We start from the raw sequence: 25,755 nt of genomic DNA, 5'->3' as shown, positions 1-25,755 counted from the left end.
TCAGAACCATGTTTGATCAGTTTCAAGTTCATCAGAAAAGTGCTGAACATACTTGGCCAGTTTCCTCTTCTTCAATGCATATTTATTCCTGTAATTAAAGAACATCTGATTAGAAAGATGCCATCTGTTTCTAGCTTCAGTAATGAACATTATGAAACTTCCTCAATTGTAACAAACAGCACACTTGAACATAATTTGGAAGTCATTGTTCAAAAGACTCTCAGTAGCTATCTACACTTGAATATAACTTACAGTAAAAAAAATGATTTCTTATCCCCTTCTCTCCTGAGTCATTTCCATTTTACTAACCTGATATTTGATAAGCACACATCTCAATCCGATGAAGGAAAAGTCGCAATGGATTAAAGGCTAGGACAGAATCCATGCAGGTTGGTAATAACTGACACAAAATATTGATAAACATACAATAAAATGCAGCAAATGTGATTACACAATGAAAAGGATCTGGCTGGACATAGAGGCAAACACAAGGGTAAGTACAGCATTCACAACAGGGAGCCATACTCAGTGTAAGAACACTGTGTCACCAGTGTGTCCAACAATGTAGTGGCGTTGTATGTAAAAATATATGTGCTTCAGTTATTCAATCTTATAATATCAGCACATTAGTATATACATTACTCATGATTGTGATTTTACATGTATTTAACATGTGAATAGTATTAATACTTACATTTTGTGAGAGTATAATGCATACTACACATATAGCACTGCATAATGTATACTATATTATGTTATTATAGTATACAATTAGTATAGTAATATACATTAGCATATTTTAGGATGTGGCTACATTCATTACTATTGTTACTAATGAAATGTAGGTTTGAGTTAATGTATACTGTAGAAGAAGCTTGTCTGTATTGTTTAGTTTATTGGCAGATTACTGATTTATTATATGGTTCTTGTATATTACCTTACTGGGATATCTTATAAAGTAGCAGTGTTAAATACCAATATACCTCATTACATAGATATGTTGATTCATAGTGAATGTAGAAACTTGTCAAATTCACACCACAGCAAGCCGTTGAAAACCGACATCCAAAATAATCCAACTTTCTGGCTCTTGGTCTCTAGGGTTCGAGGTTATGGCACCTCCAAGTACAGTTATGATTTTAAATGTGATGAGAGTTCTTCCTTTGACTAGCCTTTCAAGCACCAGGCTTCAATGTGCTTTCATCTTGCAGGTGGATCCTGCATTTCCTCCTCTAATCCTCTATCAATTATATTAAACCTGTACCCTCTGATGATTGATCTATGTGCCAAGGGAAATTGGTTGCATTTATTCACTCCATCCTGGACCTTTGTAATTTTATACACCTCAATTAAATCTTCAAATATACTTCAGTATATATTAACATTTAATGCCATAATCTAACCAATATAGCTAACGATATTTACATTCATATTTGTTAATAAATCTGAATGTAGGCACATCGATCACTAATTCAATGCACTTGAATTAGTTCTTCATCTTTTCATGCAGTGATGTAGTTATCAATATTTTTTACAATGTAGACTTGTCGTTTACTAGCTTCCCAACACAAGACATATTCCCAGGTACATAAACAGTGACTAATTTTAAAGAGCTTGAGTTTAGGAATTAATAACCTACAAAGCCACTGAAATTCTATAACTGATGATAAAAATGTTAAATTTGGAACCTAAATCTACTGCCTGTTTACTTATTAGCTTGTTCTTGCTGATTCACATTGGCTCCTTGATTTCCCACTGATTCATTTAAAATCTGTATCCTAGTATTGCAGTTGCATTGAGACCTCACCCAGTTGCAAATTCAGCAAGTCTTACAACCCTAACAAAGCCAAGCATTCTCCAGTGCTGGCGTTGTTTAGAACAAATTTACAGCCCAAGAACAGGCCCTTCGGCCCTCCAAGCCTGTCCTGATCCAAATCTACTGTCTAAACCTATCGCCCAATTCCTAAGGATCTGTATCCCTCTGCTCCCCACCTACTCATGCATCTGTCCAGACGCACTTTAAATGAATCTACTGTGCCTGCCTCCACTACCTCTGCTGGCAATGTGTTTCAGGCACCTACCACCCTTTGTATAAAGTATTTTCCACGTTTATCTCCCTTAAACTTTTCTCCTGTCACCTTGAATGTGTGACCTCTCGATATTGAATCCCTTACCCTGGGAAAAAACTTATCTCTATCCACCCTCTCTGTACCCTTCATCTCCTGCTTTTCATTCACCTGGCAACCACACTATCATCCATCTGGGCCTTACACACTGGAGTGTTCTTCCTCAAACTTTGCTTAACTTTAACCATTTGGTCACTTCTCCTCTGGCTTGGCATTCATTCTCACCTGATTTTTTTCCATAATAAAGTATAAATTTTGCTGTAAGTTAATTCTTTCCTAAGGCCCTTGGTCAATCCTATTTGTTATTATTTACAGGATGTGGGCAATGCTGGCTAGACCAGCATTTATTGTCCATCCCTAATTGCCCACAGGGCAGTTAGAGTCAACAACATTACTGTAGGCAATGCTGGCTAGACCAGCATTTATTGTCCATCCCTAATTGCCCACAGGGCAGTTAGAGTCAACAACATTACTGTAGGCGAGTAGTCACATGTAGGCCAGACCAGGTAAAGATGACAGATTTCCTTATAGGACATTAATGAATCTGATGCCTGTTATTTTTTTTAATACAACAATCTACAGTCTCAGGAGGACACCATTGGACCACCTCTCCATTCCAGTCTTTTATTGAATTCAAATTTCCCCATCTGTGATGGTAGGAGTCTAACTCCTCTCTCCAGAATGTAGGCCTGGGGTTCTGGATTGCCAGTCCAGTGCCATTATCACCAAGTCACTGCCTCCCCTACATACTGAACATAGGAACATGGGAATCAAGAGTCAGAGTATACCAGCCAGCCAGCCCTTCCTTTTGAGCATGCTTGGTCATTTAATAAAATTGTGGTGACCTCAACTCCACTTTCCTGTCTGTACCCATAACCCTTGACTCTCTTGTTAATCAAAAATCTATCGAACTCCACCTTGAAGTAATTCAATGACACTGCTTTTGAGGAAAAGAATTTCTCAGAGATAAAAACAAAAGAATCTGCACTTTCATGTTAAAAGTGAGATCTCTTGCTCTGAAACTGCCTCCCTTAATTCTCGTCTCAACTCCAAGTGGAGCCATCCTCTTCAGACCCCTCAGGACACTGTGTTTCAACAGGATCACCTCACATTCTTCTAAACACTCAATGAGAATTGGCCTAACCAGTTACAAACTAACCTCATGCTCCTTACAAAATGACAGAACAAATGCCCATAACTCTATGGTATATAACACAAGTAATTTTCTGAACTATCCTCCATATTGTAGCTCATAGTTTCTCACAACACAGTTGTGAGAGAACATCTGGTTGAGATGCTTCAGTTTTAACATTTCTCAGGAGGCTTTAGGTAAGAAGACTGTTAAAATAAACTTACCAAGGGTTAATACCAAAGGCCAAAAGATAGTCAGTCCAAAGGCATGATGGGAGAAGTGCAAGCACAGCAAAAATACTTCTACGCCTGAGAAAATGCAACACAGACACATATAGACATAGAGTCTGTTTGATTAATAAAAGAGAAAGGAGCCTGCAATTAACATACACATGAAGCAAGACTTAGTTAGGTACAGTATAAAGAGATTCTGCAGTAACACAGACATGCTGCACAACTCAGATAGTGTTACAATGAAATACAGATAGAGAAATGCACAAAGTTAACATGACTAATAGCTTCATTCACACGTGCAAACACAAAATTAAAACCATTACCTGTTATATTATTCTTCTCAATTCCTGCCGCAGTATTTGACTTGCTTCCAATTAGACATTAAGCACAAGACTACGGAGACTGAATTGCAGTTAGGAAGAACTCTCCTCGAGTTATTATTGTGTTAACAGCTAGGCATCAGTCTTTGGCTCGAAATTTCACCAAGCTTTCAGGAAACAAGAGCTGGATTTGTTTCAGGGCCTAAAGCTGTCTGTAGAGGGAAACTAATTAAAACTAAGCTTTCTATGTGACTGACTTGGCATGGAGACGGTTTTCCTGTCCGAAAAACCTCGCAGGCAATCACGCTCACTTCTGGAGACCTACCAACTTCCAAGGAGCAGCTAGGTGTAGTATGAGGTGAAAAACTGGACAGAGTACATCAGCAACAATTTTCCCTCTCAAATATTTTTATTGAATTAAGAGAAGCCAAGCTACTCTCTTGGGGGCAAGGCAGTGGGAGGGGGTGGTGTTGAACCCCACCAAAAAAGTGTTCTTTGGCTGTACCTGCAATGGGCCTATCAGGAGGCTTGGAATCCCAGCCTTCTGATTGGTGCCCAATTCCAGGCATTTGATCTGATCTTGTGCAACTGGAAATAGAAGACCAACTGACAAAGCCTCTAGCATAAACTCACTATTATATCTTTAAAAGCCTAATTGTCTAGTCTATCCGAGCATTGAGGTCACCTTGCACAAAGTGGCCAGCTCTAGGAGCAGTGTCCTAAAACTGACAGTGGCCAGCACCAATATTTTCATGCCTCTCCTTACATCGGTGCGACATCAGTCTTGGAAGGACCATAATTTCTTTCTTTTCCTATTGATATCTATGTTGGCCATTCAGTCTCCCATATCTATTCTAGCTCACTACAAGGGTGATTCCTTGAGTCCCAATGCCTGCCTTTTTCCCTCGTAGCATTACAATTATATTTTTTTTTCTGCAGACACCAATCAAATTCTTTTCTGAAGGCCAGCTTAAATTCACATAGTGCTTTCTAAACCCTCACCACTCAGAGAGCAAAAACCATTGTTGTTGCTTCTTCTGCAAATCAGTCTCCTCACGTTCTTAACTCTTATGAGTTCAGTCTAGTAACATATTGTCTGTAATGTATCATTACTTGAATGAGCTCAAAGTGGATCTCCCCATTGCCCCTTGGTAGAGGCCAGGTGACTATGGGAAGCCAGGAGGCACAGTGTTACATTTCTATCCCAACCACCGCCCATCTGAGAAATACAAAAAATTGCTTGCATTATAATTTTGAGTGGCCCAAATTACCCAGCATGCACAACTGTTTTCACGCATTAGCAGTTGTTACTTTCTTCCATCTCTGCAGATGCATTTTGAAAATGGTTTCAAATTAATGCCAGTCTCTTGATGGCACATGTGGTCATTAAATGTTTGTCAGGGAGATGTTGCTCCCCTGGGCAGGCACTTGCTGTTGCCATGGTACCTGTATGTTTGCTGTGGATCATTGGGTCTGTTGGTTGAGCAAAGGCTAATGCAGGCGATGAGTTCACATCTTCCTGATTGTCCCTGCCAGTTGAGAAATCGTTTCTCCTACTGCGCTTATTGCCTGTTATTGTGGGGCTGAATTTGCTCATTCATTTCCGCTGCATACAATCAAGATGGTGCCTGCCATACACAGTGCCAAGTTACCACTCGGGCTGAAGCTTGTCCAGAATATTGCCTAGCTCTCCATTACTCAGCCTTGGGAATGGTTTAGTAAAATGAAATTTGGCTTTTTTGCTATCAGGAAGAGTAGTTACCATTTGTCTTTGTGTTGGATTACTTTTTGTGTGTTCAGTGGGCATGTTTCTTCTCCACTTGAGTATTGCCTTGTACACATCTGTGTTTGATTTGCTCTGCCTCTCCATTTTGTTGGGATGGTGTGGAGATAATGTGTGCCGTTAAATTTTAATAACATTTACAAAGCAGTTAAGTTTTTCACCGATGAACTGAGTCTCACAGATTGTTATTTTAGTCAACTGGCCCATCTCCCAGTAGTCAGAACAGTAGTCTATGGAACAAGATGATCATTTCTGAGAAAGTGAAGGCAAGTACTCACAGCTTTAGCCGTACTCTGTCTGCAACCTCATGTGTCATCAAAAGCCTGGTTTATTTAGCTCGGTACTCATTACAAGCACAGCACTGATATGGATTTTTTGCTCATATTTGACCAACCCAGCACATTGGTTGCCTTCCTCAAACTTGACTCCATTCCTTAGTAGGAGAAAGTGAGGACTGCAGATGCTCATGCCTGAAACGTCGATTCTCCTGTTCCTTGGATGCTGCCTGACCTGCTGCGCTTTTCCCGCAACACATTTTCAGCTCCATTCCTTAGTAGCCTGCACAGATGCACTTTAGCATCTCTCGTCTCAATTCCTTTATACAACATGCCCATTGAGGACTGTCAATTTGTCTCTGATTGCCCTATACATTCTTACAGCAACAAATATACCCCTATGCTTTGGGGCCATCCTTTAATCATGACTTCTTGCAACACTTGGACAACTAACATTTTGTTAAGTAGTTTGCTTGATTTGAGCAAAGCCAAATCATTCGTCAGACACAACGTTTCTGCAGGTTTCCGACTTCCAGAGATGACCAGACATGTAGAAGCTGGAAGACTTCAAAAGCTGTTGCAATATCCTCTATTTTCTTCATTTGGAGCACTGCTCTCAACAGCTTCTCAGTGATGTATATCTGCTTCCCACATTCATGTGTCATCAACTGAACTACAGTTCTCATAACTGGCCCACAACCGCAGTTAAGATTGAATCAGTGTTTAATGGTGCTCATAACTTCCTCGGTTTTATACTCTATAGCTTTCTTTATTTAAGACACAGATCCCATCTGCCTTTTCACCCACCTTCTCAACCTGCCCTGCCAAATCCTGTGCACATTTACACCCAGGTCTCTGTGTCCCTGCATTCCCTTTATTGTATATTGCCTCTTTCCTCCAACTAACAATAAAAGCATCACTTCACAAGTCTCTCCATTGAATAACTGCCAAATGAGTGCCCATTCCACCAGCTTATGTCCTTTTTTTTAAACTCATTCATGGGACGTGGACATCACTGGCTAGGCCAGTATTTCTTGCCTGTCCCAGATTGCCCACTTAAGAATAAGTCACATTGCTATGGGTCTGGAGTCATGTGTAGGCCAGACCAGGTAAAGATGGCAGTTTTCATCCCTAAAGTACAGTAGTGAACCACATGGTTTTTCCTGACAATTAGCAATGGTTTCATGGTCATTATTAGAGTCTTAATTCCAGACTTTCATTCGATTCAATTTCCACTATCTGCCATGGCAGGATATGAACTCAGGTCCCTGGGACATTAATTTTGTCTGCTGGGTAGCAATAATACCACTTGGCTATACCCTCCTCCTGAGGTCTATCACTAGCTTCCTCACTATTCATAACAGTTCCCGTTTTTGAAATTGTGCTCTGTACACCCAAGACTAGGTTATTAATATCAATCAAGAAAGGCTGTGGTCTTAGTAACGACTCCAAAATACAGTGGATGCTGCAGATCTGAAACAAAGCAACTCAATCATAGAATCCCTACAGTGTAGAAGTAGGCCATTCGGCCCATTGCGTTCACACCAACCCTCTGAAGTGTATCCCACTCAGACCCTGTACTATAACCCTGCATTTCCCATGGCTAATCTCCCTAGTCTACATATCCCTGAACACTACTGACAATTTAGCATGGCCAATCCACCTGACCTGCCCATCTTTGTAATGTGGGAGGAAACCAGAGCACCCGGAGGAAACCCACACAGACACGGGGAGAATGTGCAAACTCCACATAGTCACTCGAGGCTGGAATCGATCCTGGGACCCTGGTGCTGTGAGGCAGCAGTGCTAACGACTGAGCCACCATGCTGGTGAAATTCAGCAGGTCTGGCAGCATCTGACAGTGAAAAACAAAATGAATGCTTGGAATTGGCTATGAGTCTTCTTTAGAACTTGCTGAATTCCTCCAGCAGTTTCTGATTTCAAGCCCAGCGCCAACTTCCAGGGAGCCTCGCAATCCATCTCCCTTCGATTGTTCACCACTGCTGTCTCCTGACAGTCACCTTCTGCCACTTTCTCATTTTATTCCATATCCATCAAGTTTGGTTGGCAAGTCGATTTTGTGGCACCTTATCAAGTGTACTTTAGACGTCCAGACTTGCTGAGTTTCTCCAGCACTTTTGAAAAGAGCTTAACGAGAAGGGTGGAATTTTACCGTGTTTCAGCAAAGCCCTATAGAATCGGAGCAACACTTGTTTCTCCTTACACTCCCAGGACAATATGCCATTTGCCTTCCTAATTAGCTGGACAAACCTTATTTTCCCTTGGAATTAGGTAGAATTCCTAAGGTAAGGCAGATGCCAATTACTTGTTTAATACCCCAGCAATGCCCTCCATGTATAAGAAATGTCTTGGTGTCAGCTTTCTGTGTTTGCTTTTGCCTAGAGTGCTGAGATTTTGCCCTGGTGACATCACTGCAACTCTTAAAAACCAACATGAAAATAGCAACAATTGAAGAACATGTGCCTAAAATGGTATTATTGCTGATTGGTTAGTGTGGAAGCATAGGGCAAATGTGAGGACTTCCAAGCCGGAGATTAGAGTCAAGATTAGAGTGGTGCTGGAAGAGCATAACAGATCAGGCAGCATCCGAGGTGCAGGAAAATCGACGTTTCGGGCAGGAATGATGAAGGGCTTTTGCCCGAAACATTGATTTTCCTGCTCCTGGGATACTGCCTGACCTGCTATGCTTTTCCAGCACCACTCCAATCTTGACTCTTGTGTGGAAGTGTAGACAATATGAAGCATAGTGCATATATGCACCACAAATTTTGCATTACTTGCTGGATCTACTTGCTGGATGCTCTAAAAAGTGTTTATTGAAACAACATTTCTGAGAACCTAAATTTGTAATCCAGAAATTGGGGGGAAACTAAATGAAATTTGGATATACTCCAAACTTTGGAAATCAACTACTGAAGCTTCAAAGTTACATTTTATGTCCCTTTCAGATGGTGGAAGTTTACTTCTTACTTGCTGTACTTTGTCAGTGAACATTTCACAATGACTGCTCTGTTACGTTTGGGATTATGACTTCCGCTGTTCAAACCATCTCAGATAAAAAAAAGTTACATGGAAATTAAAACTGATTTTCAGGCGTCCAAAAATAAAAGGCCCGTCACTCTGCCAATCCAATCATTTACCTCTCCTTTCCACTCTGAACATACCAGTTAAATGGCAACTTCCCATCTCTCTCCAAAGTGGCGAAATTGACAAATATTCCGGCTCCACAATTCCTGTAAGATAGCAATGTGATTATTTATACATGACCTCGGTTGTGAGTAACTCAACATAGTTGGAGGAGAGAATGCGCGTAGGAAGTTACTCTGTACCTGGCATGTTGCAAGTGCTTTCGTCGTAGAACAAATAGTGTAATCAGTAACAGTCCGATGAGCAGGATACTCAGTATTGCGAGGGCAGAGATAACCACCATGTTCGAATTCACTTCTGTAACTAGATGTTCAAAAGAATGAATCAGAAACTCCTTTCTGGTACAACTGGTCAGGACATTCTGCTCCTCATGAGTACAACTTTGATGAACATAAAGTTTGGAAACTACTTTAATATTTGTTAAAAATGTACTTATGCAGTGATGTGAACTGTCTGAAATCACTCCACTTGTGTAACAACAAGATACACATTTCTTCCTGCCCAAGGCAGACATTATTGCCCATCAGTAAAGGGGAGAATTGCCATAATCCTACCAGACCACGGGCTGCTCTCTCATTAGACAGAGATAACTGGTGGTGGTTTAACCTGAGGGTCACCATTCTTCAGGCAAGGGGAGAGGCTGAGAAGGAGAGTCCTTCCTGATGACCTGAGCTTGTGCAGAAATTGAACCCATGCTGTTGGTGCCAATCTGCACAGCAAACCAGCCATCCAGCCAGCTGAGCTAGCAGACCCCCTTCCAGCAGCTGTTGCCCTGAAAAGGTGGTGGTGACCCTTCACTGGAGGTTAACACAACATACTTTTCTCTATTTCCCCATCAGCCTCAAGTGGATCATGTTGCAGTAAAGCTAAAAGTACTCCTCTCATTTGTCTTGCATTTAACCACAATTTGGTTTCTTCTGTTCTCTTTTGTAGTGAGCAACTGTATGATACTAGAAGATATATAATTCATCTTATCCCAGGCTTTAGCCATTCTGCTCTCAAAACAATTGTCAGCAAGTGGCTAGGCCTTGTGTTAGGCTTTGCTCCTTATCCGGCAGTATTGAGGGGAATAAAGGAATTTAACCATCACATTTTTGCATTCATAAGGACGCAAGATGGCAGGAGTAGACAAGCCTGATCTGCCCCAACTCCACTTTCTCACTTCCTTCCAACATCCCTTGATTCCCAGAGGCACCAAAAATCCAGGTTGTACCTCCCTAATGCAGCACTCTGTAGCACCCACATTGTGGTTCCCATTCCAGTTTACTGGTGAACCCAGGAGTGTTCTGTGGCCATCTGCCCAAAAGGTTATCCTTTCGTACTGGTGTAGATCTATCAATGGGCTGGTTTGAGCTAGTTTCCAAGTGAGCTTCATCATGACAAGGAGCAGGATAATGCGAAGATGCTGTTTCAGTCATGTCAGGGTGTTGCACATGCTCAGTCTGCACTCACATTTATTTCAGTGAAATGCTCATCTTTCAGTTTAGAATAATTCAGATCATAATCGTTAGATCCTTCAGTAACAATGGGTGGATATTGTTTCTCACAAATGGGTGTGGGAGGTATAAAGAATTAAGAGCTTCAAAACGCACACAGGAACAATTGCCCTCTGGTGCAGTTGACACCTATGAAACTTTCTCTTTATTCCGGGTCTGTACTGAGGATCGTTTATCATTTCAAAATGATTTGCAACAAGGAAATATAATTGAATTTAAAAGGCTGAAGACTGTGGCAGAGCATTTTTAAATGTGTTTAAATATTTCTGCGCTAACCCTAATATCAGTCCTCCTGAGTTGCAGTCTGATCTGACAAAGATCCAGTCCTAAGGCTGCTGGTTTACAGCGGTACACCCTGTATAACTGATGGTGGGGCACCTGAAATCCTCCAGAGGACAGAACTCCAAAGATTCACAACCTTTGGGTGAAAACGTTTCTCTGATCTCAGTCCTAAATGATGGACAGCTTACCTTGAGGCCGTTTGTTGGTATTTTTGATTTCTCTGCCAGGGAAAACAACCTCTAAGTCTCGACCTTGTTAAGGTCCTTTAAATTTGTTTATGTTTCAAAGAGATCACCTCTCACTCTTTGAAGTTCCAGATTATAGTCCCAGTATATTAGTCCCCTACTGTAGATGACTCTTTCATCCCAGGAGTCAGTCTTTCACTACTCTATTTCATTCCTTAAACTTGGAGAGTAAAACTGCATGCACTTTTTTCAAGCAAAGTGTGCTCTAACAAGTGCTGTGTTTAACTGCAGCATAACTTCCTTACTCCTGTATTATAATCTCAAGTAAAAAAAAAGGCAGTTGAGAGTCAACCACATTGCTGAGGGTCTGAAGTCACATGAGGCCAGACCAGGTAAAGATGGCAGGTTCCTTTCCTAAAGGGTATTAGTAAACCAGATGGGGTTTTCCAACAATCAACAATGGTCATCATTAGATTCTTCATTCCACATATTTTTATTAAATTCAAATTTCACCATCTGCCATGGCAGGATCCGAACCCAGGTTCCGAGAATGTTACCTGGGTCTCTGGATTAACCGTCCAGCGAAAACATCACTAAGCTATTGCCTCCCTTATTGCACTTCATTTATCCACTAACAATCTTGTATTAAACACTTGTCTTGAATACTCTGCACAAAGAGCAACATTCAAGCAACAGAGAACCCACCTTCAAATTGGAATTGTACTTTAAACTGCAGGAGTTACTGTTGCTCAGTAGTATCCCATTGATACTCCAAACCTGATTCCTCCCTTTGAGGCTGTTCCTAAATGAAAGGAATACCTTCGTTTACAATGAAAGTACCTGTTGTTGAGACAGTGATGAAAACGGGAGCACTGTAACGCTCATAACTGACACTGGTCACACTGCAGTTATAGGAGGTCGATGGCACAAGGTTGGTTAGTGTAACAATAGGAGAGTAAACTGTGGCCTCTTCTTTCTGAAATGAAGAGAAAGCAACTTAAACCTTACAAATGATGGAAGACTGGCAGAGCAGGCATGTGTGAGAAGCTACACAAATACATAAGCTTTAGTATCATCATTGCTACAGCCATCAAATTCAATCCTTTGGTTACATCTTCTATAACATGCCAGGTATACTGCATATGTAGATTAGTGTTGTGCAGTATGTAATCAATTTGGGGCTAATTAAGATGTCGCGGATGCATTTCCAATTAATAAACAAACAAGTAAGAAGGTCCTGATGAAGAGCTTATGCCTGAAAAGTCGATTCTCCTGCTCCTCGGATGCTGCCTGACCTGCTGCGCTTTTCCAGCAACACATTTTCAGCTCTGATCTCCAGCATCTGCAGTCCTCACTTTCTCCTAATCAAGTAAGAGACACCACATCTGGAAATGTTAATAAATATTAGAATGTTACACATATTCTAAACTTTATTGTGCAGTTTCAGTAGAATGGAGATATAAAGCAGAGTGCACAAATATCTTTTTAAAAATCTCTAATTACACACACACACACCAATGTTTAGAATAATAGGTGGCCATGCCAGCATTGGGTGGGCTTTGGCTGGACCTGTATACAGCAATGGATGGCCTGTAGTGCTATCCAGAACTCTGACAGAATGAACGCCACCCACCCTGGCCTGTTACTTGGTGCCAGTCAAACTGCAACCCACACAACTCCCAAGAAGGACAAAATCCCAGTGCCCTCCATAACAAGGTCCTGAATGAACCTAACTGGCCACCTGCCTCTTGTGGGACAGCTAGGCAGCAAGCCTTGCCAGGCCCTGAAAACACCATCGTGAAATGCCTGGCACTAGTAAAATCGGTGGGGAACTGGCACACTGGTCAGTGCCAGTATATTTGTTCCTAATCTTGGCGGGCTCTCACATCCTGCCCACGATGCCCGAGGTTTTCACAGTCACAAAAGTTCTTCGGCATCTTTTATTTTTATACTTTGCAACTTCACATCCATTTAGTCGGAGTGAACATTTATTGTCGTTTAACTTGGCTTCGATGTTCTCAAGTTCCGGCCAGCTGTGAGTAGATGCTGCTGAAGCTTGAATACTTGCTTTCAGTCACACTGGCATAATGTCATAAACAAATATAGGAACCTTATCAGTGCGAGTTCCAAGATTTGACCATGCTTTCATGAAAACACCAATAGACTGAATCTCTTCCTCGCAGTTCAAAAGATTCACATGAACCAAAAGGTCTCCTGGGTCACTGCCATTCACCTTATTGCTTATGGTAACAGTAGGACAAAGGTGTGGGAGAAAAGCTGGTGATGTATAAAGGTAAAGGTTCACTGACAGATTTCAACAAAATCCAGGTTGTAACAGGATCAAACCATTCAAGTAGTAGAATGGTTTAGCTGCCACAACAATGTATTATAAATTACCTGTTGAATATTTGCAGAAAGTATATTATTCACCAGTGATATCAGAAATACATTGTAAGCATGGATCAAGCACGAATGGTAATTGAAAACCAGCACTCCAGCTATTTAACAGTTGAGTTTAAACTGAACTATTTCAACTTGTCTGTACGGCTGCTCCCTGACTGCACAAGGCCTGGGGAAGTGGGAATGACTGAGAAAATTGCAGCCTTGAAAGACATAGAGGAAAAAATGATTTGATCAGCTTGGGCCATATAAGCCAGTCAATGGAAAGGAAAAGAGCAATTTCCATTAAATTAAAGTGAGAGTAAGACAAGGAGGCACAGTTCCTGGAACAGACAACCGGATAGTATTCACACACTACAACTGACTTATGGAATGGAAACATTTTAAATTATTTTCTGTTAAAGCTCTTAAAGTTGGGCTGTGGAAACACAGGCATTTATTGCTCATCCCAGATTGGTTTCAGTGCATCGAGGAAGACAGACAGACTGTGGGGCTGGAGTCGCAGGCAAGGCCCATCTGATAGGCTTTCCACAACAACCAGTGTTAGTGCCAGTCCATAAAGAACCAAACTGTAAATCTCCATGGAAAGATCTGACCTGGATTTCTCTACACCGGCACCACTCCCCACCTCTTCCTCCGCTACATTGATGACTGCATTGGCGCCACCTCGTGCTCCCGCGAGGAGGTTTAGCAATTCATCAACTTCACCAACACATTCCACCCTGACCTTAAATTTACCTGTACCATCTCTGACACCTCCCTCCCCTTCCTGGACCACTCCATCTCCATTAATGACGACTGACTTGACACTGACATTTTTTACAAACCCACCGACTCTCACAGCTACCTGGATTACACCTCTTCCCACCCTATCTCTTGCAAAAATGCCATCCTGTATTCCCAATTCCTCCACCTCCGCCGTATCTGCTCCCAGGAGGACCAGTTCCACCATAGAACACACCAGATGGCCTCCTTCTTTAGAGACTGCAATTTCCCTTCCCATGTGGTTAAAGATGCCCTCCAACGCATCTCGTCCACATCCTGCACCTCCGCCCTCAGACCACACCCCTCCAACCGTAACAAGGACAGAATGCCCCTGTACTCACCTTCCACCCTACCAACCTTCGCATAAACCAAATCATCTGTCGACATTTCCGCCACCTCCAAAAAGACCCCACCACCAGGGATATATTTTCCTCCCCACCCCTTTCCGCCTTCTGCAAAGACAGTTCCCTCTGTGACTACCTAGTCAGGTCCACGCCCCCTCCATGACCCACCCTCCCATCCTGGCATTTTCCCCTGCCACCGCAGGAACTGTAAAACCTGTGCCCACACCTCCTCCCTCACCTCTATCCAAGGCCCTAAAGGAGCCTTCCACATTCATCAAAGTTTTACCTGCACATCCACTAATATCATTTATTATATCCGTTGCTCCCGATGTGGTCTGGTCTACATTGGGGAGACTGGGCGCCTCCTAGCAGAGCGCTTTAGGGAACATCTCCGGGACACTCGCACCAATCAACCACACCACTCCGTGGCCCAACATTTCAACTCCCCCTCCCACTCTGCCGAGGACATGGAGATCCTGGGGCTCCTTCACCGCCGCTCCCTCACCACCTGACACCTGGAGGAAGAATGCCTCATCTTCTGCCTCGGAACACTTCAACCCCAGGGCATCAGTGTGGACTTCAACAGTTTCCTCATTTCCCCTTCCCCCACCTCATCCTAGTTTCAAACTTCCAGCTCAGCACTGTCCCCGTGACTTGTCCGGACCTGTCCAACCTGCCTAGCTCCTTTTCCACCTATCCACTCCACCCTCTCCTCCCTGACCTATCACCTTCATCTCCTCCCCCACTCACCCATTGTACTCTATGCTACTTTCTCCCCACCCCACCCTCCTCTAGCTTATCTCTCTATGCTTCCAGCTCACTGCCTTTATTCCTGATGAAGGGCTTTTGCCTGAAACGTCAATTTCGCTGCTCGTTGGATGCTGCCTGAACTGCTGTGCTCTTCCAGCACCACTGATCCAAAAATGGATTTCTCTTGAGCCCAGTTTCAGAATGATTAAATGTCTGTAGTCGGCCACAATGCCTAGAGCCTGGTTTTACGACACTACCACAGTGCTACCAGTCACTTCCATTAAACTGCACTCCAGTGAAGGAGTTGTTTTTGCCACAGCATCATCCAGGCTTACTCATTCAACCAAGTCAAAGACTTCATCCATAGACCAACTGCTATTTACACCGGTAACATTGATTGTTCCTTTCATTCATTTATCCATACAATACAGAACAAGAGGTTATTATTAAATAAATTTTACCTACATGTTACCCATAGCTCTTGTGGATGATGCAGATTGACAGCCCAAGTGGCTGCTCATTGTGCCTTAACTCCGTGAGAACATTTCATGAAGAGCTATCTTCCTGGCTTCTGTGAAGTTGCCTGTGCTGTCATCATTTATCTTAATATAAATACTGCAACTGCACAGAAAGTTATATAAAGGCAGAAAAGAAGAAGGAGGTAGCATTTACGTCACACTTTACATAGATTACAACACCAGCCAAAAATAGCAGAGCTAAAATACTGAAGGCTGTTATTGAAAAAAAAAACTGGCTTTGAAAAATATCTTTTTGAATAAAACCATATCAGCAGAGTGCACAGCCACAAAATTTTTGAGTTTCAAATCCGTATTCTCTCGACTGCTGACCCAGAACTTGACTGCATACTCACAGGAAGTCAAACATAAATGCGAAGTATTGCATTTTGGTACAGCAAACAGGGCCAGGGTTTAAACAATTAACAGGGTAGTGTCGTAGGACAGAGGTCCTAGGGGTGCAGCTATATAATTCTTGAAAGTTTGCATCACATATAGGCAAGGTTGTTTAAAAGGCGTTTGGCACACTTGTCTTCATTGCTCAGTCCTTTGAGTATAGGAGTTGGGAAGTCATGTTGAGGTTTGGCAGGACATTGGTGAGGGCTCTTCTGGAATACTGTGTCCAGTTCTGGTCGCCCAGTGACAGGAAGGAGATTATCAAGCTGGAGAGGGTCCAGAAGAGATTTATCAGGATGTTGCCAGGTATGATTAGATTAGATTACTTACAGTGTGGAAACAGGCCCTTTGGCCCAACAAGTCCACACCGACCCGCCGAAGCGCAACCCACCCATACCCCTACATTTACCCCTTACCTAACACTACGGGCAATTTAGCATGGCCAATTCACCTGACCCGCACATCTTTGGACTGTGGGAGGAAACCGGAGCACCCAAAGGAAACCCACGCAGACACGGGGAGAACGTGCAAACTCCACACAGTCGCCTGAGTCGGGAAATGAACCCGGGTCTCAGGCGCTGTGAGGCAGCAGTGCTAACCACTGTGCCACCGTGCCGCCCACGGTATGGAAGGTTTGAGTTATTAAAAATAACTCTGGATAGACTGGGACTTTTTTTACTGGAGCACAGGAGGTTGAGAGACAACCTGATAGAAGTTTATAAAATAATGAGGGGTGTAGGTAGAATTAATAACAATTGTATTTTCCCCAGGATGGGGGACTTCAAGATGAGGGGGCACATTTTAAAAAGAGAGGTGTGGGATTTAAGAAGACATGAGGGGCAAATCTTTTACACAGAGGGTGGTTCGTGTGTGGAATGAACATCCTCAGGAAGTGGTGGACGTGGATACAGTTACTATGTTTAAAAAGTATTTGGCGAGGTACATGAATAGGAAAGGCTTGAAGGGATATGGGCCAGGAGCAGGCAGGTGGGACTTGTTTAGTTTGGGATGGACAGATTGGACCAAAGGGTCTGTTTCCATGCTGTATGACTCTACCAATGGGGAGGAGCTCACAACTTCCTGGGGTCTGTGAGTATGCAGCCAAGTTCTGGGCCAGCAGTTGAGAGAATACGGATTTGAAACTCAAGAATTTTGTGGCTGTGCTCCTGATATGATTTTATTCAAAAAGATATTTTTCAAAGCCAGTTTTTTTTCAATAACAGCCTTTGGTATTTTAGCTCTGCTATTTTTGGCTGGTGTTGACTGAGGGCTTTAAAACAGCAATCCCTCTGTACTCAGGGTGCAAAGGCAGGTACTGTTCTCTTTGATGGAGTCATATAGTTGTAGAGATATACAGCACGGAAACAGACCCTTCAGTCCAACTCATCCATGCCAACTAGATTGCTTAAATTCACCTAGTCCCATTTACCAGCACTTGGCCCATATCACTCTAAACGCTTCCTATTTATATACCCATCCCGATGCTTTTTAAATGTTGTAATTATCCCAGCCCGCACCACTTCCTCTGGCAGCTCATTCCAAACACACACCACCCGCTGAGTGAACAAGTTGCCTCTTAGGTCCCTTTTGAATCTTTTCCCTCTCACCCTAAACCTACGCCCTCTAGTTCTGGACTCCCCAACCCCAGGTAAAAGGCCTTGTCTATTTACCCTATCAATGCTTCTCATGATTTTCTAAACTTCTATAACCATCACAAGTGAGGTGAGGGGTAGGGAGAAGGGGATAAATCAAAATGGAGTTTGATGGGGAAATAAAACACCGTATCCCCCATGGTGCCCACCTCTCTCAAAAGGCATCGAAAGCATTGATGGACATTATGTGCTCCCTCTCCAAGGACTGCCAGACACAAATATAACCAGACTATGTTTCTATATGCCTCCCCAGCACATTGTTTCCACCTGCATTAATCCCATCACCAAAATGATATTTAATGTGGTCAGCAATTTAATTGGAACAGCACCTCCTCAATGGGATGGTAATCAGACACTTGGATCTCTCAGTTGTTTAAACAGCAGGAACATAGAGAGGGATAGACCTGAGTCTACTAACCTCTGGGCATAATTCATTGCCTTTCAAGTTTCTGATGGCTAATTTCCATGCCCAGCCAACCAAGCTACCAAATCACTCAGACCACAAATCGAAAGTCCTCAAACATATGAGCATGGAGAACTGCTGACCCACCTCCTCCTTCTGCATTGTTCTTGTCCAGGAGCACAGGTATCAAGTTATTACACACAATGATGACCTCCATGAACTGACCATTACTGGCATTGATAATCGATGGTTAATTAGTGGAAATAATATGATATATGTAGTACATTCCATATCAATACTTACTGAACAGTTATGTTTCCAGAATTCTCTGAATAAGAGAATCTAAAAACAGACATCAAATATGCACAGTACAATAATGAAGATGCCATACTAGTTGAGTAATGTTGTAATTTCATTGGCAAACTAGCACAATTTGATTCAGTATTACATAAATCTCAGTGATAAGACAGTATCTATGTAAGGGTTTGCTATAGCTATTGCAAATCTTAGTTTGAAAATAATTATTGCTTCGCTGCACTTGATTTACCAGAATGCTGATATGATTTATTCATACTGTCAGTGAATGTACTGCCAACCAGCACTATTTATAAAGCATTTGGACTATTGTAGCTCTCTGAGGACAAGTGCAGAATTTCTCACTGGCCACGAGAATTCTGATGCATGCTGTGAGTGTGTGCAAGATTAGAAAGTAGAATTTTTATTTTGGAATCTTGTCAAAGATTTTGATAAGGCTCAAAATTCAAATTTGTCTGTCAACAATTAATTTTCACTGCTCCAAGTAAAGCAAAATATTCCACAAACAGCAATGTGATAATGCCAAGATAACTTGTTATAGCATTGTTGGTCCAGGGCGAAATATTTGCCGAAACACCTTGGAGAGATCTTGGAGGAGGAATATCTCATCTTCCACCTTGGGACCCTCCAACCACATGGGATTAATGTGGACTTCACGTGTTTCCTCATTTCTCCCATCCCTGTGCCCACCCCCCACCTTATCCCAAATCTTCTAACCTGGCCTCATGACGTTTCTTACTGGTCCATCTTCCTTCCCACCTATCTGGTCCACCCTCCTCTCTGACCTATCACCATTAGCCCCACCTTCATCTACCTATTGCACTCTCAGCTATCTTCCTCCCAGCCCCACTCACCTCCCATTTATCTCTCTACCCCCGATGAAGGGCTTATGCTTGAAACGTTGATTCTTATGCTCCTCAGATGCTGCCTGACCTGCTGTGCTTTCCCAGCACCACACTCTCGACTCTGTTCTCCAGCTTCTGGAGTCCTGACTCTCATCATGGAGAGATCACCTACTCTTCTTTATAACAATCTCAGATCCTTTACGCTCACCCAATAAATCCAAATAGAGCATTGGAGTGTGATAATGAAACTTCCAACAATGCAGTGTGCCCTCAGTAATCCATGTCTTCATTCAACTTTTGATTCATCACTGATATTAAGAGTTCCAGATTCAGGAAAAAGTAAATACACACAATTTTTGTGCAAACATTGTGTACCTCTATGGATTTTGACAGGAACTGTTTAATTACCACAAGCATCTAGCCCTTAAGAAGTTCTACGTGACTTCTGACACAGTAATCAGGAGCATTATATTTCCATAATTAATGGTTACTTCAGAGGAATAAAACTGGACAAGTGAGTGACAGAGAAACCAAGTGAACTGTTCTTGACAGGCTTACAGGTGACAGGGAACCCTCCAAGATGATAGTTACTCAATTCAGGCTTGGTTCACATTTCGTCATCCATGCTCCAACCGTCTCTGAAATTCGTTTGTAATGAAACCCAACAGCCAATTCATAAATTGCAATGTCCAAAAAACAGCAATGTAACAATCACCAGATCATTTTCTTTCATGTCATACACAAGATAGCATGTGAGGCAGTGCAGTATTCCCTTGGTACATCATGATATGCTAATCGAGATTCTCTAGAGTAGGGCCTGAACTCATAACATCTGACTGACAGCTGTGAGTGCTCCACCTGAGCCAAGACTCACAAAGGTGATTCCCGACACACTCTCAAGGGCTCCTCCTTTGAAAGAAAGTCATAACTATTTTTGTTAAAACATTCCCTAAAGCATTCCCTTAGCATGCAATACAGCGAAATAAGATAACACCAGTTTCATTCCCTCACAGTCGTGGCTTTACAGCAACTGTTTCTGCCTACAGTGTGGTGCTGATCTTCATTAAAGTGAAGAAACCTGAGCCCTTCTGAGCTCTGTGGTGCCCCAATAGTTCACCAAGGGCACCTTTCCCCAAACGTTTCTTTTTGATATTAGCAAATTGTGATCTTTGTAATCCTCCAAACTGCAATAAACCTCCAGATATCTTGTTTCAGCGATGTAAATCTTTGTGCCATTAGCACTGTTAACACTCAATCTGAGCTACATTTCTGACTGTACAGATTTGGCAAAACTCACAGCGTTATCAAGCAAAATGTTGCAGTCTTTTCCAATTTGAAGTTTTCAAAGGAAATGCCAGGGAGTAGGGAAGAGTTTAAAATTACCATCAGCTAATTATACAGGGACATTTATTTCTTAAATTTCTCTTATTTAAAATAAATATCCTTATTGCTAAGGAGGAATGAATCAAACTTTCTGAACAGGACACTACAATGGGAAATAACGAAGAAAGATAGACTAATGCGGTAGGAGACTAAGAGAAGGTGATGAGCAGTGGACAAATCAGGGGCTATCACCAGGAAGGTGCTCACTGCCCAAGTAGCAAAGCTATGGTGTAACAGAGAGGAAACAAGTACAAATATTAAAGATTGTTTGCAACACTAGGCTTGCTCATTAGCGCTCAAACAGACACACCAAGGTAAATTCAAATAAAATGCAGACTTTCCCCACAAAAGTCACACAATATCCCCAATGATTCCCACGTAATGTGGATAAACACCTATTGGAGGCAAAAACACTTGCAAATCTCCCCTATGGACACTGATGGGTAAACATCAGTACTGGGGAATCGTAGCAACTTTCTTGACAGATTGCAAGATGAGCAAGATCCTTATAAACCTCACTAGTTACCAACATTGTTGAGGCAGAGTGAAATAATTGTTGAAAAATCATTCATAAATCATTTTAAGAATTGGATATTTATATGGGGACTCAAGTGATAACTCAAAACAGGTTTTACTTATTCTACATCAGCTTGTGCTGTACTTGAGTCATGTACTTGCTGCCTGGAATGTGTACTCATTGGGTTCCTATTCCTAACATTATACAGTTTTACTGCCCCTCCACGCCAGCCCCTAATTTCCACAATGCATTCCTCAGGATAATGCTTGGAACTAGCCAAACTTCTGCATCCAAACTCCAGGAAGTCCCCGCAGCCCACGCTCAAATCATAAGCTTTCCAAAACACCTTATAAAATAAACAAGGGCATTTACTGCTGACAAAATCGAGCATGAGCGCTGCACCCCCTGGTTTTGATACAAAAACCAGTTGAATCACCCCTGTGGTTCTGAAACATGTGAAAGATCACAGGTAACAACGTATATGGAATGCGTGACCTGGGGGATGAAGGTGAGACCTTTACCGAGGGCTGATCGTTCATCCTCAGGTGAGGGGAAAGTCAGGGGGATGGAGATTTTTTTCCCAAAATGTCAACTCTCCTGTTCTTCAGATGTTGCCTGACATGCTGTGCTGTTCCAGCGCCACCCTTTTCGACCTGGACAGTTGGCCTTTTCTAACTGATCTCCATAGCTCCAACCATGATCTAATTAGTGACAGAATCTGATTCTGAAAAAGTGAAGAGAGCTGGCGACCAACCTTTCCTTCACCTCTTGCTCCAACCTGTTTGCACGTGACCTCATAATGATCAATGACTCCTTCCTCTACCCACAGGAGCGTCACCGATGTCTGCGTTTTGTTGACAGCGAAGAGTGACTTGGGAGAAGCAGGTTCTGTGAACAAACAGTGAATCACAAAACCAAAATGGATTAGAGCACTCTGCGACTTAAAGAACCAGACTGGTAAATTTTGACCCTGGTATTTATAATGAGCAGAGATAAATCTTTCCCCAGCTTGGCCTATTGCCTGGACTTCAGAAGTAAAATGAATATCTGCCTCTCCTGTTCTCACTATACTAACAGGATTGAATTTCTCTTCAAAATATAAACATTTCTTTAAATGGCATCCATTGGCAGGGTGAAGTGGTTTTCCATGGAGAAGACAGAGACTCTGGTGGAACGGAGCTTAGGCTGCTCTTGCACACCTCCTAGTGGTTGTTGTGAAGGTGCCCCGTCAAGAGCTCTGAGCCACTGCATACAGCAAGTGGAGACTACAAACTGGGGAAAGGAGAGAAAGCAATTGAGGAATTTAGGTACACGTTTGGCAATTTATGAACAAATATGTGAAAGACTGCTGTAAAATAAAACCAGTGATGCAGCCACATTCTTATCCAAGAAGTGAGTATCCGTTATGCATTTTAGAAAGTGCCAATCTCTGCATATATCTTATCTTTACAACATTGTACGCGTACCAACGTATTCAGGGGCACAAACACCTTTAAACAGGTCTGAATTAGGCCAATATTTTATGTGAATTTAAAGACAGTCCGTTTCAGATTTGGGGGCAGGGGGAGTTGCTTGGTGCAAATGTCGCAGGATTATATATCCAAAGGCTCAGGCTAATGCTTTATGCCCATGTGAGAGTTCAAGTTCCACCATTGGTGAAATTTAAATTTTATTAGTAAATAGGGAATTTTTAAAAAATACTCTTACAATTGTTGCAAAAAAAACCTCATTCTCAAATGTCCTTTCATGGGGGAAATCTGCCATCCTTACCTGTTCTGCTCTACCTGTGTAGTTGAGTATTAACTACCCTAGCAAACCATTCAGTTCAAAGTCAGTGAGGTTTGGTGTCTAGGAAAATAATTCAATCCCACACCTAACAGAACACGTACCTGCTGGGGGATGAGGGCATGTATATGTTTCAGGAAGGATACACATTGAATCAATTATTTTTCTATCCAGAAATCTGGCTAATTGTTTCAAGCATCTGTTTATTCTGTTTGTTTCAATGCATTTCATGATTAATGTCACCGTAACAATTTGACAACTTTACTATTCTCTGGGCAAAAGTAATCCATTTAACTTTCCTTAATTAATCCAAACTTCCTCATTTTTAACAAAAGTACAGAAATTGCTGGCGAAACCCGGTCTGGCAGCGTCTGCGGGAAAAAGCAGAGTTAATGTTTCGGGTTGATTGACCCTTCATCACATGGGTTTCGCCAGCTATATCTGTTTTTGTTTCAGGTCTCCAGCATCTGCAGTTCTTTGTTTTACATTACTCATTTTTAAACATCTGAGATTTACTAAAATGGATGTTTGGTATCAATTTTGATCAAGTCTTTCATTTCTATTACATCAATTAAATGTCCTGTTTTACAAAGCCATGAGCAAGACAGTAAGTCTGATATCTTGAATATTTTCACATTTTGGCTGCTGCCGCTGTAGCTAATCCTAATGAAGAGCTTTTTCCCGAAACGTCAACTTTCCTGCTCCTCGGATGCTGCCTGACCTGCTGTGCTTTTCAAGTACCACTCTAATCTTGACTCTAATCTCCAGCATCTGCAGTACCCATCTCTGCCCTGTAGCTACCCCTGCCTAGTGATCTCCTGTCATCGTATGGTTAGGTTGTCTGTGCTATCCTGACCCACTCATTGGAGCCTGATTGAATCAGCTCAGCAGCATCCATCGCCAAACCCTTTCTGCTGCCTCCTCTTTGCCTTCTTGAAGAGATCTCTGTAACATTACAATTCTAAAGAAATGCTGAGATCTTCTTTACTGGGCGTCACCTCTTTTCCTTCCTGCAACTTCAGGCACCATTTTACACATCCTGCAGTTGTACGTTAAAATTCCAGATGCCCAGAATCTTAATTGTTTTGATGCTCTTCCATTGAGTTGGCTCTTAAACCAAACAAATGGCCCAAAACCAGGTCCTGGCGTAAAGCATTGGGAATGTATCTGCCACATGGAAAATCCGTGGTCATACCAATCACGCACATCAGCTTTACAGGCAAAGAAGCTGACAACTGAAGAATAGCCCTAACATGTCAGAACAAGTATCATACAGGGGCTTTGCATCTTAAGATGTTGGTATACTCAATATGCCGTTACTAACGCTGGAGAATAAAGCAACTGTGATACATGAAGGGCTGAAGACACATAAGTGCTGATGTACTGGTGGAAAATGGGGTGATTTGAGATTTTTCCAGAGCTAAACTGTCCAGAAATAGTTTTAAATCCATCATTAAATGATTCATTCTGGCTGAAGCAAGCACTAGTCAATACCTATTAGATCTTATCATAAACATAAAAGAGGAAAGCGAAAGTAACATTTGGATTTTAATATACTAGCCCATTATTCTACATGGATACATCAACATTCACTCTCACATATCCACCACACCCCCTTCACACTGTCCCAGTCTGATTCTTCTAGTCTTAGTTATCAAACACCCTGGACTCCACGCTTTGCATTCTTATAGAATTATCCGTTGCTCCAGCACTCCTAAGTGGAATTTGTCATTTTCTCCCACCCCTAAACCACATTAAATTGATGCTCTTCTTCCACTCCTGCCCCCAACTTTACACACACACAGAGGTTTGCTATATCTCGAAGTTCATATTTGCATCCTCTGTTCTCCTACTCTAAAACCAAGGTGTTACTCCTACCCTCTGTTTCATTCTCATTTCCTTTCTTGCCATAATTTGTTCCTTTCTCCTCAAACTGTCATTATTCCCACCCTCCACTTTCATTGCCATCTACTCTCCTTCTTCCCTTTACCATTGCCTTCCATTTCCAGCACTTCCACCAAACAGCAGTCCTGCGCTAATGCAATACACCAGGCCCCTGTCAGCTTGGTGCCAGAGGACTATAGCCTCTGCCTACATGAGAACCTCTTATTGAGTTACCATCCCTGGCCGGTAACGCTGTGGTCATCAAGCAGGAACAATGGCCCATTTGGTTAGTTCAGTATCAGAGCCAAGCAAATGGCCCTGGTGCATTCACCTTAATTTAACTTAACAACCAGATTTCCTGACCTGGCCTGGCTCTGACACACTACAAATTGCGGGAGATTGGGGTTGATGAGAGTTGGGATGAGAAGGAATCTAAGTGACTGATGGTCAGTATCTCTGCCTCTTTTCCAACTTTAGAATAACTTTACATGAACCACACAAAAAATGGTCCAAATCAGGAGCAGTCTCCACTCTAGTTTATTAGTCAGACTTGAATCAAATTCCACAGATGGAGTGTAATAAACTGGAACTCCTCCATACACCAAAACCAAAACTGCTTTATCATATCTATTGACTCATTCATATTCTGAGGATAACAGATAATTTTCTATTTTACAAACTTTAGTTTGTGTCGGATTTGTCCCTGGCTTTACACAGTCTGTGAAACAGAGCTCAACTTAAAATCCCTCACTAAATTTGTTTTGGACATTGCATGGATTTGATCATTTTGATCAAGGGAGG

At 42.2% G+C, this 25,755-nt stretch overlaps 1 protein-coding gene across 3 annotated transcripts in view; it reads right to left on the bottom strand.

Moving 5' to 3' along the window:
* ptpro (protein tyrosine phosphatase receptor type O) overlaps positions 1-25,755 on the bottom strand; it is an 80,748-nt gene that overhangs the window by 19,734 nt on the left and 35,259 nt on the right. For 2 of the 3 annotated variants that reach the window (XM_060843204.1, XM_060843205.1), the window contains exons 9-13: positions 22,040-22,173; positions 11,841-11,976; positions 9,220-9,340; positions 9,031-9,123; positions 53-88 (exon numbers count right to left, since the gene is read on the bottom strand). In XM_060843204.1, the coding sequence (XP_060699187.1) occupies positions 53-88; positions 9,031-9,123; positions 9,220-9,340; positions 11,841-11,976; positions 22,040-22,173 (520 nt within the window). The remainder of the gene's footprint in view (positions 1-52; positions 89-9,030; positions 9,124-9,219; positions 9,341-11,840; positions 11,977-22,039; positions 22,174-25,755) is intronic. The other variant, XM_060843206.1, reaches the window with a different exon arrangement.

This window comes from Hemiscyllium ocellatum, chromosome 23 (genome assembly GCF_020745735.1).
Source record: "Hemiscyllium ocellatum isolate sHemOce1 chromosome 23, sHemOce1.pat.X.cur, whole genome shotgun sequence".
Taxonomy (NCBI): domain Eukaryota; kingdom Metazoa; phylum Chordata; class Chondrichthyes; order Orectolobiformes; family Hemiscylliidae; genus Hemiscyllium; species Hemiscyllium ocellatum.
Note: the sequence above shows the minus strand (reverse complement) of the source record. Positions and strands in the feature narration are given on the sequence as shown.